We start from the raw sequence: 12,823 nt of genomic DNA, 5'->3' as shown, positions 1-12,823 counted from the left end.
AGGGCAGCAGGGTCTGTTTCAGCGAAACTGAAAAGGTCTGAACAGTAGTTAAGAAAATTAGTAGGAACATGGAAATTTATTGTATTATCGATTTTTTAGAAATGTAACAAAAGAGAGGATTTGTCGAGTCAAGAACGGATTTGTCTTCCAAGGTTCCGGCTTGGGTTTCTAGGTAATTCGTCGTGGATATGATGGTGACAAGAAAGAAGCCAGAAATTTTCCTTCTCTTGGAAACATGCGTTGGCACATCCCATCTTTAAGAACAGTGACTGTTCTAACCCCTGTAACTATTGTCCTGTTGCTCTGACGTCTATCATTTCCAATGTCGTTTAATCCCTCATCCACTCACACATCCTTAAACATTTTAAATCTCAGTCTTCCCTCTGATCACCAGTATGATTTACATGAGGCGAGATCCATTGGTGATATTCTCTCCTATTCTACTAATGTCTGGTCATCATCCCTGAAAGATTTTGGGGGAATCCTATGTGGTTCCCTTTGATACAGCCATAGCTTTTCTCAGGGTGTGGTATAGGGGTCTTATCTCTAAGCTACCCTCGTTTTGCTCTCTCTCTCTCTCTCTCTCTCTCTCTCTCTCTCTCTCTCTCTCTCTCTCTCTCTCTCTCTCTCTCTCTCTCTCTCTCTCTCTCTCTCTCTCTCTCTCTCTCTCTCTCTCCCAAATATAGCTTCCTCTCCGGCCGATCTATCTCTTTGATTGTTGATGGATCAACCTCTTCTCCTTTCTCCATCAGCAGCGGTGTCCCTCAAGGTTTTGGTCCTGTGCCTCATACCTTTTCTCTTTTTATCAAAGATTTCCTTTTTTCCACAAATAACCAAATGCACTCATAGGATGACGACTCAACACTGCATTCCTCCATATCCCTCAATTCTGCCTCTTTTCTCACTAGATCTGCATCTCGTGTCGACAGAACTTCCTCAATAAACCCAGACTTGGACAGGATATTTCAGTGGGGTAAACGAAATCTAGTTAAGCATAATGTCTCTATGACCCAGTTTCTACTCCCTCTCTCTATCGAAAATTCCTCCCATCTTTTGACGGCTCTGCAATTCCACCTCTTGACTCAATGAACATACTTGGTATTACTGTAACATCCACTCTACCTTGGAAACCCCACATTACTGGAATAGCTAAGTCTGTCTCTAAGAAACTGGGTGTCCTGTCTAAATCTCGAAATTTCTTTTCTTCTGTTGCTCTGTTTATACAAAGATTGATCCGTCCTATTATGAAGTACTGTTCTTACATCTGAGGTGGTTCTACCTGTGCATCCTTATCTGACAGAGTTGAGTCGAAAGCGGTCCAACTCATAAAATTCTCCCAGGCTAACTTCAAAACTTGACCAACTTACCCTACGCCGCAATGTTGGTTCACTTTCCTCTTCTATAGGTTACAATGGTTTTTGCACCCGAGAGCGGGCTGCTTGTGTGCCCACACCATTCGCTAGACCACGCAATACTCGGCAAGCTACAGCGTCACATGATTATTGTGTGGCCGATGATACCTGCATATTTCCCTACACGTCGAAGATTTGGAACCCTTTACCCTCTCATGCCTTTCCCAATAACTGTGACCTGGCGCAGTTTAAAAGACAGGTTTTTCACTTCCTTCAAAATTCGTAAATACTTTCTCTTGTCTCTTTTTCGCTTTCATTAACCTCTATATAGTTTGATTAAGGCCTTGCCTTGATGTGGATTTTTCTTCGTGACTGGTGCATCTAACGTAAAAAGAAAAAACTTCTCATCTACATCGGCTCTCTTTCCTCGAAGTCTAATATATATATATATATATATATATATATATATATATATATATATATATATATATATATATATATATATATATATTATCTCGGGATAGGGGAGAAAGAATACTTCCCTCGTATTCCCTGCTTGTAGAAGACGACTAAAAGAGGAGGGAGCGGGGGGCTGGAAATCCTCCCCTCCAGTTTTTGATTTTCCAAAAGAAGGAACAGAAAAGGGCCAAGTGAGGATTTTCCCTCAAAAGCTCGGTTCTCTGATCTTGATGCTACTTCGCTAAAGCGGGAAATGGCATATATATATATATATATATATATATATATATATATATATATATATATATATATATATATATATATATACTATCCCTGGGGATAGGGGAGAAAGAATACTTCCCACGTATTCCCTGCGTGTCGTAGAAGGCGACTAAAAGGGAAGGGAGCGGGGGGCTGGAAATCCTCCCCTCTCGTTTTTTTTTTTTCTTTCTTTTTTAATTTTCCAAAAGAAGGAACAGAGAAGGGGGCCTGGTGAGGATATTCCCCCAAAGGCCCAGTCCTCTGTTCTTAACGCTACCTCGCTATCGCGGGACATGGCGAATAGTATGAAAAAAAAAAGTATATATATATATATATATATATATATATATATATATATATATATATATATATATATATATATATATATATATATAGTCATTCCTGATGTTTTCTGTTTGCTCCATTGTTGCAGTCTTGTTATGACAATGGAATAAATCAGGTTTGAAAATGGTCAGGTTGGTTTCTTGGGTATTAACATGGATTTTTGGCGGAGAAAGTTATGCTGTGACATCCGTGTTGAGAAGGTCTTCCAAGTTTTTTTTTTTTACCGGTGAACATAATTCTGTGTGACAGACGAGAACTAGCGTATGTATAACATCTGGGTAACTATGCCTGGAGTCAGTACGAGTGGGGAAGTCCAGCGTTGGCTGTTTTAGGTGGGCGTCTGGCGGCAATGGGAGGTGCCGCCACTCACGGGATGAGCACGGCGGTGCACAATAAACTTGCTGGTGTTACCGGCACAAACCAATCAACCATGCTGGTGTCTGGTCGCTAATGTAGTAATCAGCTGGTTACAAATATCCACTCTCATTACTGCTGCTTCCTTCTTTTTTTTTTTTCAGTATATGTCTCTCCAACCTTGGCAATTTTGGTCTTAACCCACATGAGGTTTTATGATTCACTTGTCACATTAACAGATATAAGATTACTGTACACACTCGTGTTCCATCTCGCTTAGTTCAAGGAAAACTGTTATAAAGCTATTCTCGTCACCTTCAGCCAGTAAGATCGTTTCTACTCTTACAGTGTACAGTGATATCCCATAACATGATACGGTCAATATTTCTTACTTCGATAATTCCTTCTTAACTTTTTCTCTAAACTGTAAAACTTTTCATATGATAAGTTGCAAATACCCCATAGTGAGCTGGGAAGAAAAAATATGTATATAAAAACGTGTACGGGTGACCATGAAGAGAGTCAAGGTCCCACAACAAGTGTTCATGAGTGAATCATCTTGGCAAGGCCTGATGCTGGCCTTGCCAACCATGCCTCGCCCAGACCCCTACTAGCAATATATCACTGTTCTGTCCCACGACTGTAATCTACATATCATTAAACTTTCTTAATCATGTCAGGAGTAGGTTGGGGACGATACTCGCTATGAGTTATCGGCTTATTTTGAAAATAAGCAAAGAACTTATTTATTGCTACCCACAGTTGTTCCCACGAACTTATGTCATCCCACACCTTCAGAAGAAATTTTACATTTACGTCAGACTGCCAGCGATTCAGCTTGTGATACACCTGTCCTGTACACCTGCTGTGGTAGGTTGGTTGTTTGGCCTTTAGGCTTATCAACTGCCAGGGTCATCAAGGCCGTCAACGTCAAGCTGCATCCACAAACTGAATTATCTTTAACACCTTCAGGTGTGAGACCACATACATTTTTAGCGTAAACTTGGCCTATACCGTTTGCTATAGGTTTAGAAAAAGTGTTTGAACAGACTTTAAAAGTTCAGGCCATCACACAATGTGGAAACAAAACAGAAAACCGATTTGATTACAGTCGTATGATCACTGCAGATCTCCTTTATGATTAGGCTGATTACCAGTGGATAGTTTAATTTTCTGTGGGTCGCCTGGCCTCTGATGCTCTTCACCAGAGGTCGACACATAGCCTTAGACAAATGAATCTGTATAATGTGTAACAGTTTGCAGAGTCTCTCTCCACAAAATCTGATACAGGTTCCTCTAAGCTTATTAAGACGATGCTAGCTCACTCTCAATACAGTTAGTTGCTCTGTAATTCTAATTTTGTATGTAATGAAGTAGTTATGACGGATCTTTAGGTTTAAGTTACGTTCAAGTGCATATGCTTACGGAAGCAACCATAACACATCAGACACATTTGCTTCTTAACGTTAGCTGGAGGCTTAGATGATAGAGCGTTAGGATGCGGACCTTGGTAGTCTGAGGTAGGCTAGTGTAAGAAAGTCACTGAAGATTCTAGTATCAGGAGGATCGTTAAAGATCCTGTTGTCAGGAGGGTTGCTGCTGATCCTAGTGTCAGGAGGACTACAGAAAATCCTATCAAGAGGAAGGCCCGCGAAGATCGTAGTATCAGGAATACCAGTGACGACCTTAGTGGAGCCACTGTCGATCTTACTATTAGGAGGACCACTGAAGGTCCTACTGTCAGGTGGTCACCCAAAGATCCTAGTAAGAGAGGGGGTCACTAAGGTCCTAGTGTCAGGATGTCATTGAAGATCCGAGAGTCAGAAGAGTCCCTTAAGATCCCAGTGTCCTGACACTAGCCTATCTCTCACTACCAAGATCCTCACTAGCGGTATCATCAAACCTTCAACTAACGTTAAGAGGGTAATGGTTGCCTCAGTAAGTGTATGACGAACGTAAACTGTACCTAAAGACCCTCAAAACTCCATCATTATATACAAAAAAGTGAAAATATGAAGCGACATCTCAAGTACGGATGAATGTATGTCCAGGACTTTGATAAGATCAATAGACTTTACAAGGTTAATGAATGGGAATCAAAACTCATAAAGATCATCAGTTCTACCAGTAATATGCAGGCCAGTGTTATTTCAAAAGAATCCTGTTTGTATCATATGGCTTGAAAATACATACGAATAAATCTGATATAATCCACTGAAGCGACATAGACGAGGCGTCACAGAGACAACGATGACAAGAATTTTTTTGTTATAGGATATTCTTGCACATAACACACAATACATGAGTAATAAGGAAAACTGTATAATTTGTGAAAACCTGCTGAAATGTCTTGTATCCACGACTTCGCTTGACCTGTGAAGAAGATACAAAAGGATACAGAAAGATCCGGTTCAGTGTGTTACAGCTGCAGTTAAAATGTGTTCCTTGCTTGTCCATGATCGTTACCCAAGCCAACCCCTGATATGTTTCGTCCAATTACACTTAGATGGTTCTCAGTTAAATGGTAAACTGGTCACCTGGCTTATGAAAAGAAAAGATTTGTCAGAAGAAACATTATGATTACCAGGACATTTTAGCAACATTATAAGCCTCGTCTCAACCCTCAACATGACGTTCCCTGTCATCTGTCAACAGTATCTTCGCTTATTTTTTGCGTAAGACAAAGCAACAAAGTGGTACAGTTTTCTCTGAAGCATTATGGTTCAAAGTTGGACGATGTACAACCTCACGCTCACCTCTCTGAGCAGCGCACGGCGACACGACCCTTCACTACGGCTGTACGATCCTTGGATGTGATGGCCTAGTTTTGACCTGACTCTTATGGAGAAGCAGGTCGCACTATGAAGTTGACGGTGTCAAAGGTCACATTTTAATCGTGCGTTTATGAATAACTCAAATTAATAGAAAAAAAACTGCGTTTCATCCCCAGTCCTTGAAGATCTTCAAAGTACAAGCATCTTGTAAACCTACACAGAGGAGCTGTCATTAGCATCATCACCTGCAATTCTGGCTATAAGAATTGAGTATGATCCAGTTTATGCTTAATGTGTGGCACAATCGAGTATTTTCTAGAGAGTTACTTTCTAAACACTCGTATGAGGAAGGCATTGTTGGAACAGTGAGTATGGTGTATACGTGGGAACATAGCAGGCCGTGATGATGATTATGCAAACATAAAGATAACTTGCTGTTGGAGAGAGAGAGAGAGAGAGAGAGAGAGAGAGAGAGAGAGAGAGAGAGAGAGGGGGGGGGTTATCTGGTATCCATGTCGGGGGAAGAGGTGAGTCAAGCAGCTGCTGTATAGTCAAGTATGTGCTGAAAACCTACCGCTGGCAACCTGCTGGGATCTGCAGGAACTGAAAAAAAGTTATGTCAGTCCTGCTACACCTCACCTGATATGGCTAACCCCCCCCCCCCCCCACATCGTAGCCAACATGGAATATAGACTCACCCACCTCGCTAGCTAGTCTTCATCGACAAATATGTAGTATTTTGTTTAAATATCTCTTGTCCCTCAGAACCTCACCGCAGCCTGACCACCTGAGCTTCAGGATCGCAATACACATTTCACTCTGTCTTCCTTAGTACAAAATACATTTTTATGGAAGAAATATGAAGACTGGAGTCTGCCACTCCCCAGCGACGGAGTAAAAGGTTCTGGTTTAGTGGGATAAAGCAGCTGACAATATCAGCAAAGTTAACTTGGTTAAGAAAAGTGAATGTCTACCATTCATGTCACTAGCCACCCGACCTTCTGTATACCTGCCACTTGGGTACCTGTCCACAGGGGAACACTTGCCTCATGAGACCACTGGGGAACCTCTACACAGGGGAACACTTGCCTCATGAGACCACTGGGGAATCTGTACACAGGGGAAAATTTGCCAAATGAGACTACTAGGGAACCTGTCCACAGGGGAACGCTATTCTTGTTCTTTGATCCCTCTGAGCTTAGTAATGCCAGCTGGCTAGTGTGTCGCCTGTTTCTTCGCCACAAATCATCGCGAAGCTTCATCCCATTTTGACATGCTAGACTGAATTTCTTCCTTAATCTTCCATTTGTATTTGGGGCTAAGGTACATGTAGTATGTTCCTAATCATCCAAGTAGATTTCACAATATACTCCACCACCGAATGCTATCTACATAGAAAATGTTGGATTGTATCTAGTTTCCACGATAATATCTCCTTTTTGAGTCTGGTCTCATTTCATATCTGCTCATCGTTCATCTTCATTTGCTACGTAAACAAACTCAAGTATCAAATGATCACTCTTCCAATTGGTGCTTCGTACATAATATCATCAAACTCCATGGTACTACCTGTGAAGATAAGACCTGGTAATGATAGTGTATCAGTCCATTTTACTCCAGTGTGTTCAGTGACATGCTGTTACAGGAACTTTTCCTGTCTGTAAACACTAAAAATTGGTGTCTCCATGATGATCCTAATTCTCTAATCTGTCTCATTTCAATTGAAATTCCCCATTATTAGCCTTAACCATCTCTGAAAAGTGCGTGTTTTACTACTTCTTGCGCCACCCAAATATTTCCTTCGTCATTATCATTATATATTTGTTCCAGTGTCTTAAGATGCAACTCTTCCCTACAATTACTCTTCTCATGTTTTGTTCGAATGGTCCATTTTCTATGATTTCCTGAAACTCTAAGCTCTCTCATTTCACAAGTCAATCCTCCTCCTCCTTTGTCATTTTTTCCCTCCTTGTTACCATGTATCCTTCTTCACAGATAAGGTGAGATCTTATTTCCCGAGTAAGTTCTGTCGCCACATCTCCGCTGACATCAGATGCATTTTCCCTGATACGATCCTTGAATTCCACCTCTGTGCCATTCACAACTAGTCTACCTGCATTTCCATACATTATTTTCGGTTTGACATCATCATTTAAGACTCCTGACCTTTTTGCGGTATTGGTGGGGCTGCTCAGTCCTCTTGCCTCATTTGGTCTCCCATCTTTTTGCCTTCTGACTGCATTCTCCATTTTCATTTCTCCTTTCCCTTAGTCTGTCACTTATGAAAAATCTTAAATGATCGTCCTTTACGTCTTGACTGTATCGACGAATTCCTCTAATTTCTCTAATCACAGGAACTGCTCTTGACAATTTTTTTTCTTTTAGCCTTAAGGATATTTCTGATCAGTATTTCTTTCTTTTCCACCCTTTCCTGTTTGACAGCAATATGGTCTTTCCGTCAGATCATTACTGATTTACGTCTGTTAACTTTCTGCTTCAATAATCTTCCTAATTTTTGTCCCACTCGCTTGTCTGAGGTTGATTCGCCAATCTTCATGTGTCTAGCTTTCTCCCAGATCTTTTTTCCCCAAGCATTGATCCTATGTACTCTGCACTTTTTTCCATCCAGTGGGCCATAAATTAACCTGATAGTTCTACCTTAACACTGCATGATATTCTTTCTACAACTTCACATAATTCCCTGTATCCCTTTTTTTCAATATTCCTAAGTCTCTGTTCAACTGCATCAGTTTTATGCACTGAATCTGTTGAGCAGTCCCAGAAACTGCTCCTGCTCCTACTTCCTGCCCACTATTATTATTGATAGTCTCTATACTCTTGTGCTATGGGCATTTCCTTTGTCGAATGGTCTCAAGGACCCTTTTGACCTGCTTTGCTTTTCATTCATTGCACTTTCTTTCCTATGGTTATATTTCATTGACTCCTTTCAACTCATTAGATTTCTTTTTCTTGGCAATGTTTTTCGAATCCTAGTTTTTCTCTCTCCTCCTCCGACTGTGCTAACTTTTGTTCCAATCATTTCCAGCCTTCTTGTCTCAGAAGATCCATCTTTTATTTGTACCCCTTGCCCTCTTCCTTTGAATCTGGTCATGGATGATTGTTCAGGGGACTTTCCCTTGTTTAAGACTATATCTTATTTGAAAATCAGATTCAAAACATATTTTTGCCTAGTTAGACGTGCGTTGTTGACAAGAGGCTTAGCATGTCTATCGCTAGCATACAAATCCGGGTTAACACCTGATCGTAAAATTACTACCCTTAAAGAACACTGCGATCCTTGTGTACGACTGCTCCACCTTTGTGTATGATGGCATGGTGTTCAACCTGACTGAAGAAACTGGTCAAGTGAGAGTCCATCATCCTCGAAGGTCATATTGTCGAGCTCAAAGGATCATAACACCGTGCTTAAGGGCCGCACTATCGTCCTTAAGGGCCGTTATTTCTTGTTCAAGGGATTAATGAAGAGACGCATCTCGCTGTCATCTGAACTATTTTTTTCAGTTTACCTTTCATACACATTCCATGTCTGATGCCATCTGCAGTTTCACCAGCACTAATCCTCAATTAATGTCGTTTCTTTAGAAATACTCATTATTTTCTGGCTGTCACAGGGTCAAATGGTTGAGCGAGGAAGGGAGCCCCGGGTGCCAAATTGAACGCTGCCAACTCAGCAACCAGCAGGCCATCATTCGCCCAGACTACCCCAAGTTTACCGTCAAGTTCTAAGTTGGCAGCTGCAGACAAGTCTCACAGTGCACTGTCCTGAAGTTGAAGATTACATTAAAAGAAGATTTAAGCAGAGTCATGTTGATCAAGTCTTCATTATCATAACAAGGTTGCTTCATCCATCACTTGCATAAGGCCTGTTTTCACTACACCCATCGCTAAGGTCCGACTGGCCAAATGTTTACCTATTGATTACTTCGATGATAGAGGAACACTATGATTGTTGATATTACTAAACTGATCTGAACTGAGAGTAAAATGAAGCTCACTTTATCATGGATTTAGCCCATTTCACGCCAGTAGGTAAAAATATGTATCTGTATTAGTTACAGGAAAGCATAAGGTACCTATACTGACAAAATTTCTTGATAGATACCAGTAGTTTGATCATTTACATTGCATTATGTAAGCATGGAATGGGTTGTGTCAACTAGTGTTCCTCTACAGTTTACTTCTCTGGTTTTACAGTGCTTGAGGGTCAAACGCTGTTGCTTATGAATATTCTAATCTGTTTTTGATATCTCGTGTACACGTGTCATTCTATTTCTTAGATGTGCAATGCAACAGCTTATTGGACGTTTCAGTAGAGTTTATTTCTAGTCATACGTTTTCCTTCAATATTGTTTTAGGATCTTTGATTTACTAAAAGCTGACTATCAAAGTATGTCATTTAGAAAAGATAAAAACAACAAAGTAGCGAGAACGATTTTTCATCCATTTAAAGTTAAGTTAAAATGTGGATCAGGAAATCCGATGGCGTTCGTGAATTCTGTTGTGGGTGTGGAGCAGCAGTAGTCCCAGTCACGCCAAGATGTACCAACTGTTACAACATACTGCACCAGCAAGAGGAACTCAACGCACCTCACGTTAGTTGATTTCAGGCTGTAGCTTATAATAGAACACGTGAAATGTATAGGTCTTTAATACTGTTCTTTCATTACTTTGATATCATGTTCTCAGCTGTAATTCTCTCTCTCTCTCTCTCTCTCTCTCTCTCTCTCTCTCTCTCTCTCTCTCTCTCTCTCTCTCTCTCTCTCTTTGTCATGAATATTTGTGTAGCAATGTTTTCCTTGGTAATATTTGTGTTCATATTTTTCATTTTCTGTGTCGTCATTCGCTGGCCGGTTGAGTGCCTGTCAGTAGATATCTTTAGTTTGAATTCCAAAAAAGCTTCAAACGAAATGAGTAATCATTAGAGACGCAATTTGAATAATCATCTATAGATTGTAGATAGATTGTTGAACAAACGCCCTGTGACACTTTTTGATGCCAAACTTCAAAATTATTGCCACTCAGATGGCAAATGTATAGAAATTTATAAAAAGCAACTAGCAACGAAAAAGACAGCAAATTGGGTTATATATATATATATATATATATATATATATATATATATATATATATATATATATATATATATATATATAATGAAAGCATTGATAATGTCTCCCTCAAGAAGGTGAGTTTGGGGAGGACAGTGCAGATGGCAGGAAAGGCTAGAAACATATGGGCGACTGTTGTTAGTGCTTCACGAGGAATACAAAGTCGTGAAGTTATATATTAAAGATAAGAATATAGTTTAGAGATGCAGGTCTTCCCCTGAGATCACTGGAGAATGAGACAGGCTGATGAAAAGAAGCATTTTGAGGGAGATGAGTATTGATTGTTCAAAGTTCGAGCAGATAAGAAAAAATGCATATGAATAGTTTTTACGTTGGATGAATGGAAACCTGAAGTCCAGATGCACGTTGATATAAGGGAGTCAGTAAAACTCATATGCAGTCCCAAACTCAACAGAAGTGTAAGGAAGATGGATTTTTTTAAATCTAGAGCTGGAATGAACGTGAGAAGAGTGAGACAGGAGAATGGTAGAATGAGATGAAGAAAAGAGTGGCTGATTAAGTAAAATGGAATCAGAAATAAGACCGATGTATAGAAAATATGGATGAAGGTAGAATGACTAATATAATTGAATAGTTGGAGATGAAATAAAGTTGAAGGATAGAGACAGATCAGCCATGAGAAAGAAGTGTGTGGTGTGCTAAGACAGGAAACAACAAAAACCAGCTTTCTGTAGAACAGAAGATGTAATGGGTAAAGACACTGACAAGGAGATATGGCTGTTTTCTTTAAAAAAAAATGAAACCTTGTTTTTCATCGTATATGCGACACAGTCACCATCATGACCCTCTTCCGCTAGAATGCCATTCTTCACACGCAGCCTAATCGTTTTTTACCGAAGCAGCTTTGTGTTACACTCTCAGTGCATTTATTTGATCTATTCCAAGATTTTACTTGAAGTAAGATTTTAATCGCTTTGAATTGTCTTTACTGAAGAGGTTAGACTCATTGGAAACGGCTTTAGAATTTAGCACGTGTAAATTTAGCAAAGATGTAATACTAATTTAGGAGATATCATCAGATATGCAAGTAGAACTTAGTAACGCATTTACAGTTAACCAGTATCTCTAAGCTGCAAAGAGGATGATAAGTAAAGCAAAATACTGGAGAAGGCTTTCATACACGCAAGGAAAGAGCCACGAAAAATACATTCAACTAGGAATTAAAACTAATTTACAAGCAAAGTTTGGATAACAAGACTGTCTACAATCGCAGATGAACTTGATTTATATTCCGTCAAACCTTTACCTCTGTGATCCGGGTTCAAAATTTCCCTGATTGATGCCATGTTGCACCACTGGCAATAGATGAACCATGATGTTTATGTTGCCTTTTTATTTCAATCATTAAGTTATACCACAGTTGCAGAGGCAGGTTTGTTATAGGTGATGCACAAGTCTTCCAATCTGTACTTCCACAGTGATGTGAGTGTCAACAGTAGACAGCTGTGATGGAGCTTGTAAAACTGCAAGTTTTGTGTTTGTTAAATATTTATTTTTGGTTTATAAAATAAAAGATTTCACCACAGCTACTTCTATTCTTTTTATATAAACCTTTCTAACTGTCTATGATATATATATATATATATATATATATATATATATATATATATATATATATATATATATATATATATATATATATATATATATATATATTTTTTTTTTTTTTTTTTTTTTTTTTTTTTATACTTTGTCGCTGCCTCCCGCGTTTGCGAGGTAGCGCAAGGAAACAGACGAAAGAAATGGCCCAACCCCCCCCCCCCCCCATACACATGTACATACACATGTCCACACACGCAAATATACATACCTACACAGCTTTCCATGGTCCACCCCAGACGCTTCACATGCCTTGATTCACTCCACTGACAGCACGTCAACCCCTGTATACCACATCGCTCCAATTCACTCTATTCCTTGCCCTCCTTACACCCTCCTGCATGTTCAGGCCCCGATCACACAAAATCTTTTTCACTCCATCTTTCCACGCATTTGGGGAGATGTTTGATTGTTCAAATTCGAGCAGAAAGAAAAAATATGATCGTTTTACGTTGGTGAATCTGATCCATCACGTTGAATAAGATCGTAAACTCATATGCGCCCAAACTCACAGATGTAAAAGATGGTT

General features: G+C 39.7%; 1 protein-coding gene across 1 annotated transcript in view; it reads left to right on the top strand.

The window, feature by feature from the left end:
* The window catches only part of LOC139749855 (acylphosphatase-2-like), a 53,565-nt gene extending 41,341 nt beyond the window's left edge, over positions 1–12,224 (top strand). Inside the window, exon 3 of the mRNA XM_071664184.1 lies at positions 9,178–12,224. Coding sequence (XP_071520285.1) covers positions 9,178–9,292 — 115 coding nt within the window. The 3' untranslated portion in view covers positions 9,293–12,224. The remainder of the gene's footprint in view (positions 1–9,177) is intronic.
* The last annotated feature ends 599 nt before the right edge of the window (positions 12,225–12,823 follow it).

This window comes from Panulirus ornatus, chromosome 8, assembly GCF_036320965.1.
Source record: "Panulirus ornatus isolate Po-2019 chromosome 8, ASM3632096v1, whole genome shotgun sequence".
NCBI lineage: Eukaryota > Metazoa > Arthropoda > Malacostraca > Decapoda > Palinuridae > Panulirus > Panulirus ornatus.
Note: the sequence above shows the minus strand (reverse complement) of the source record. Positions and strands in the feature narration are given on the sequence as shown.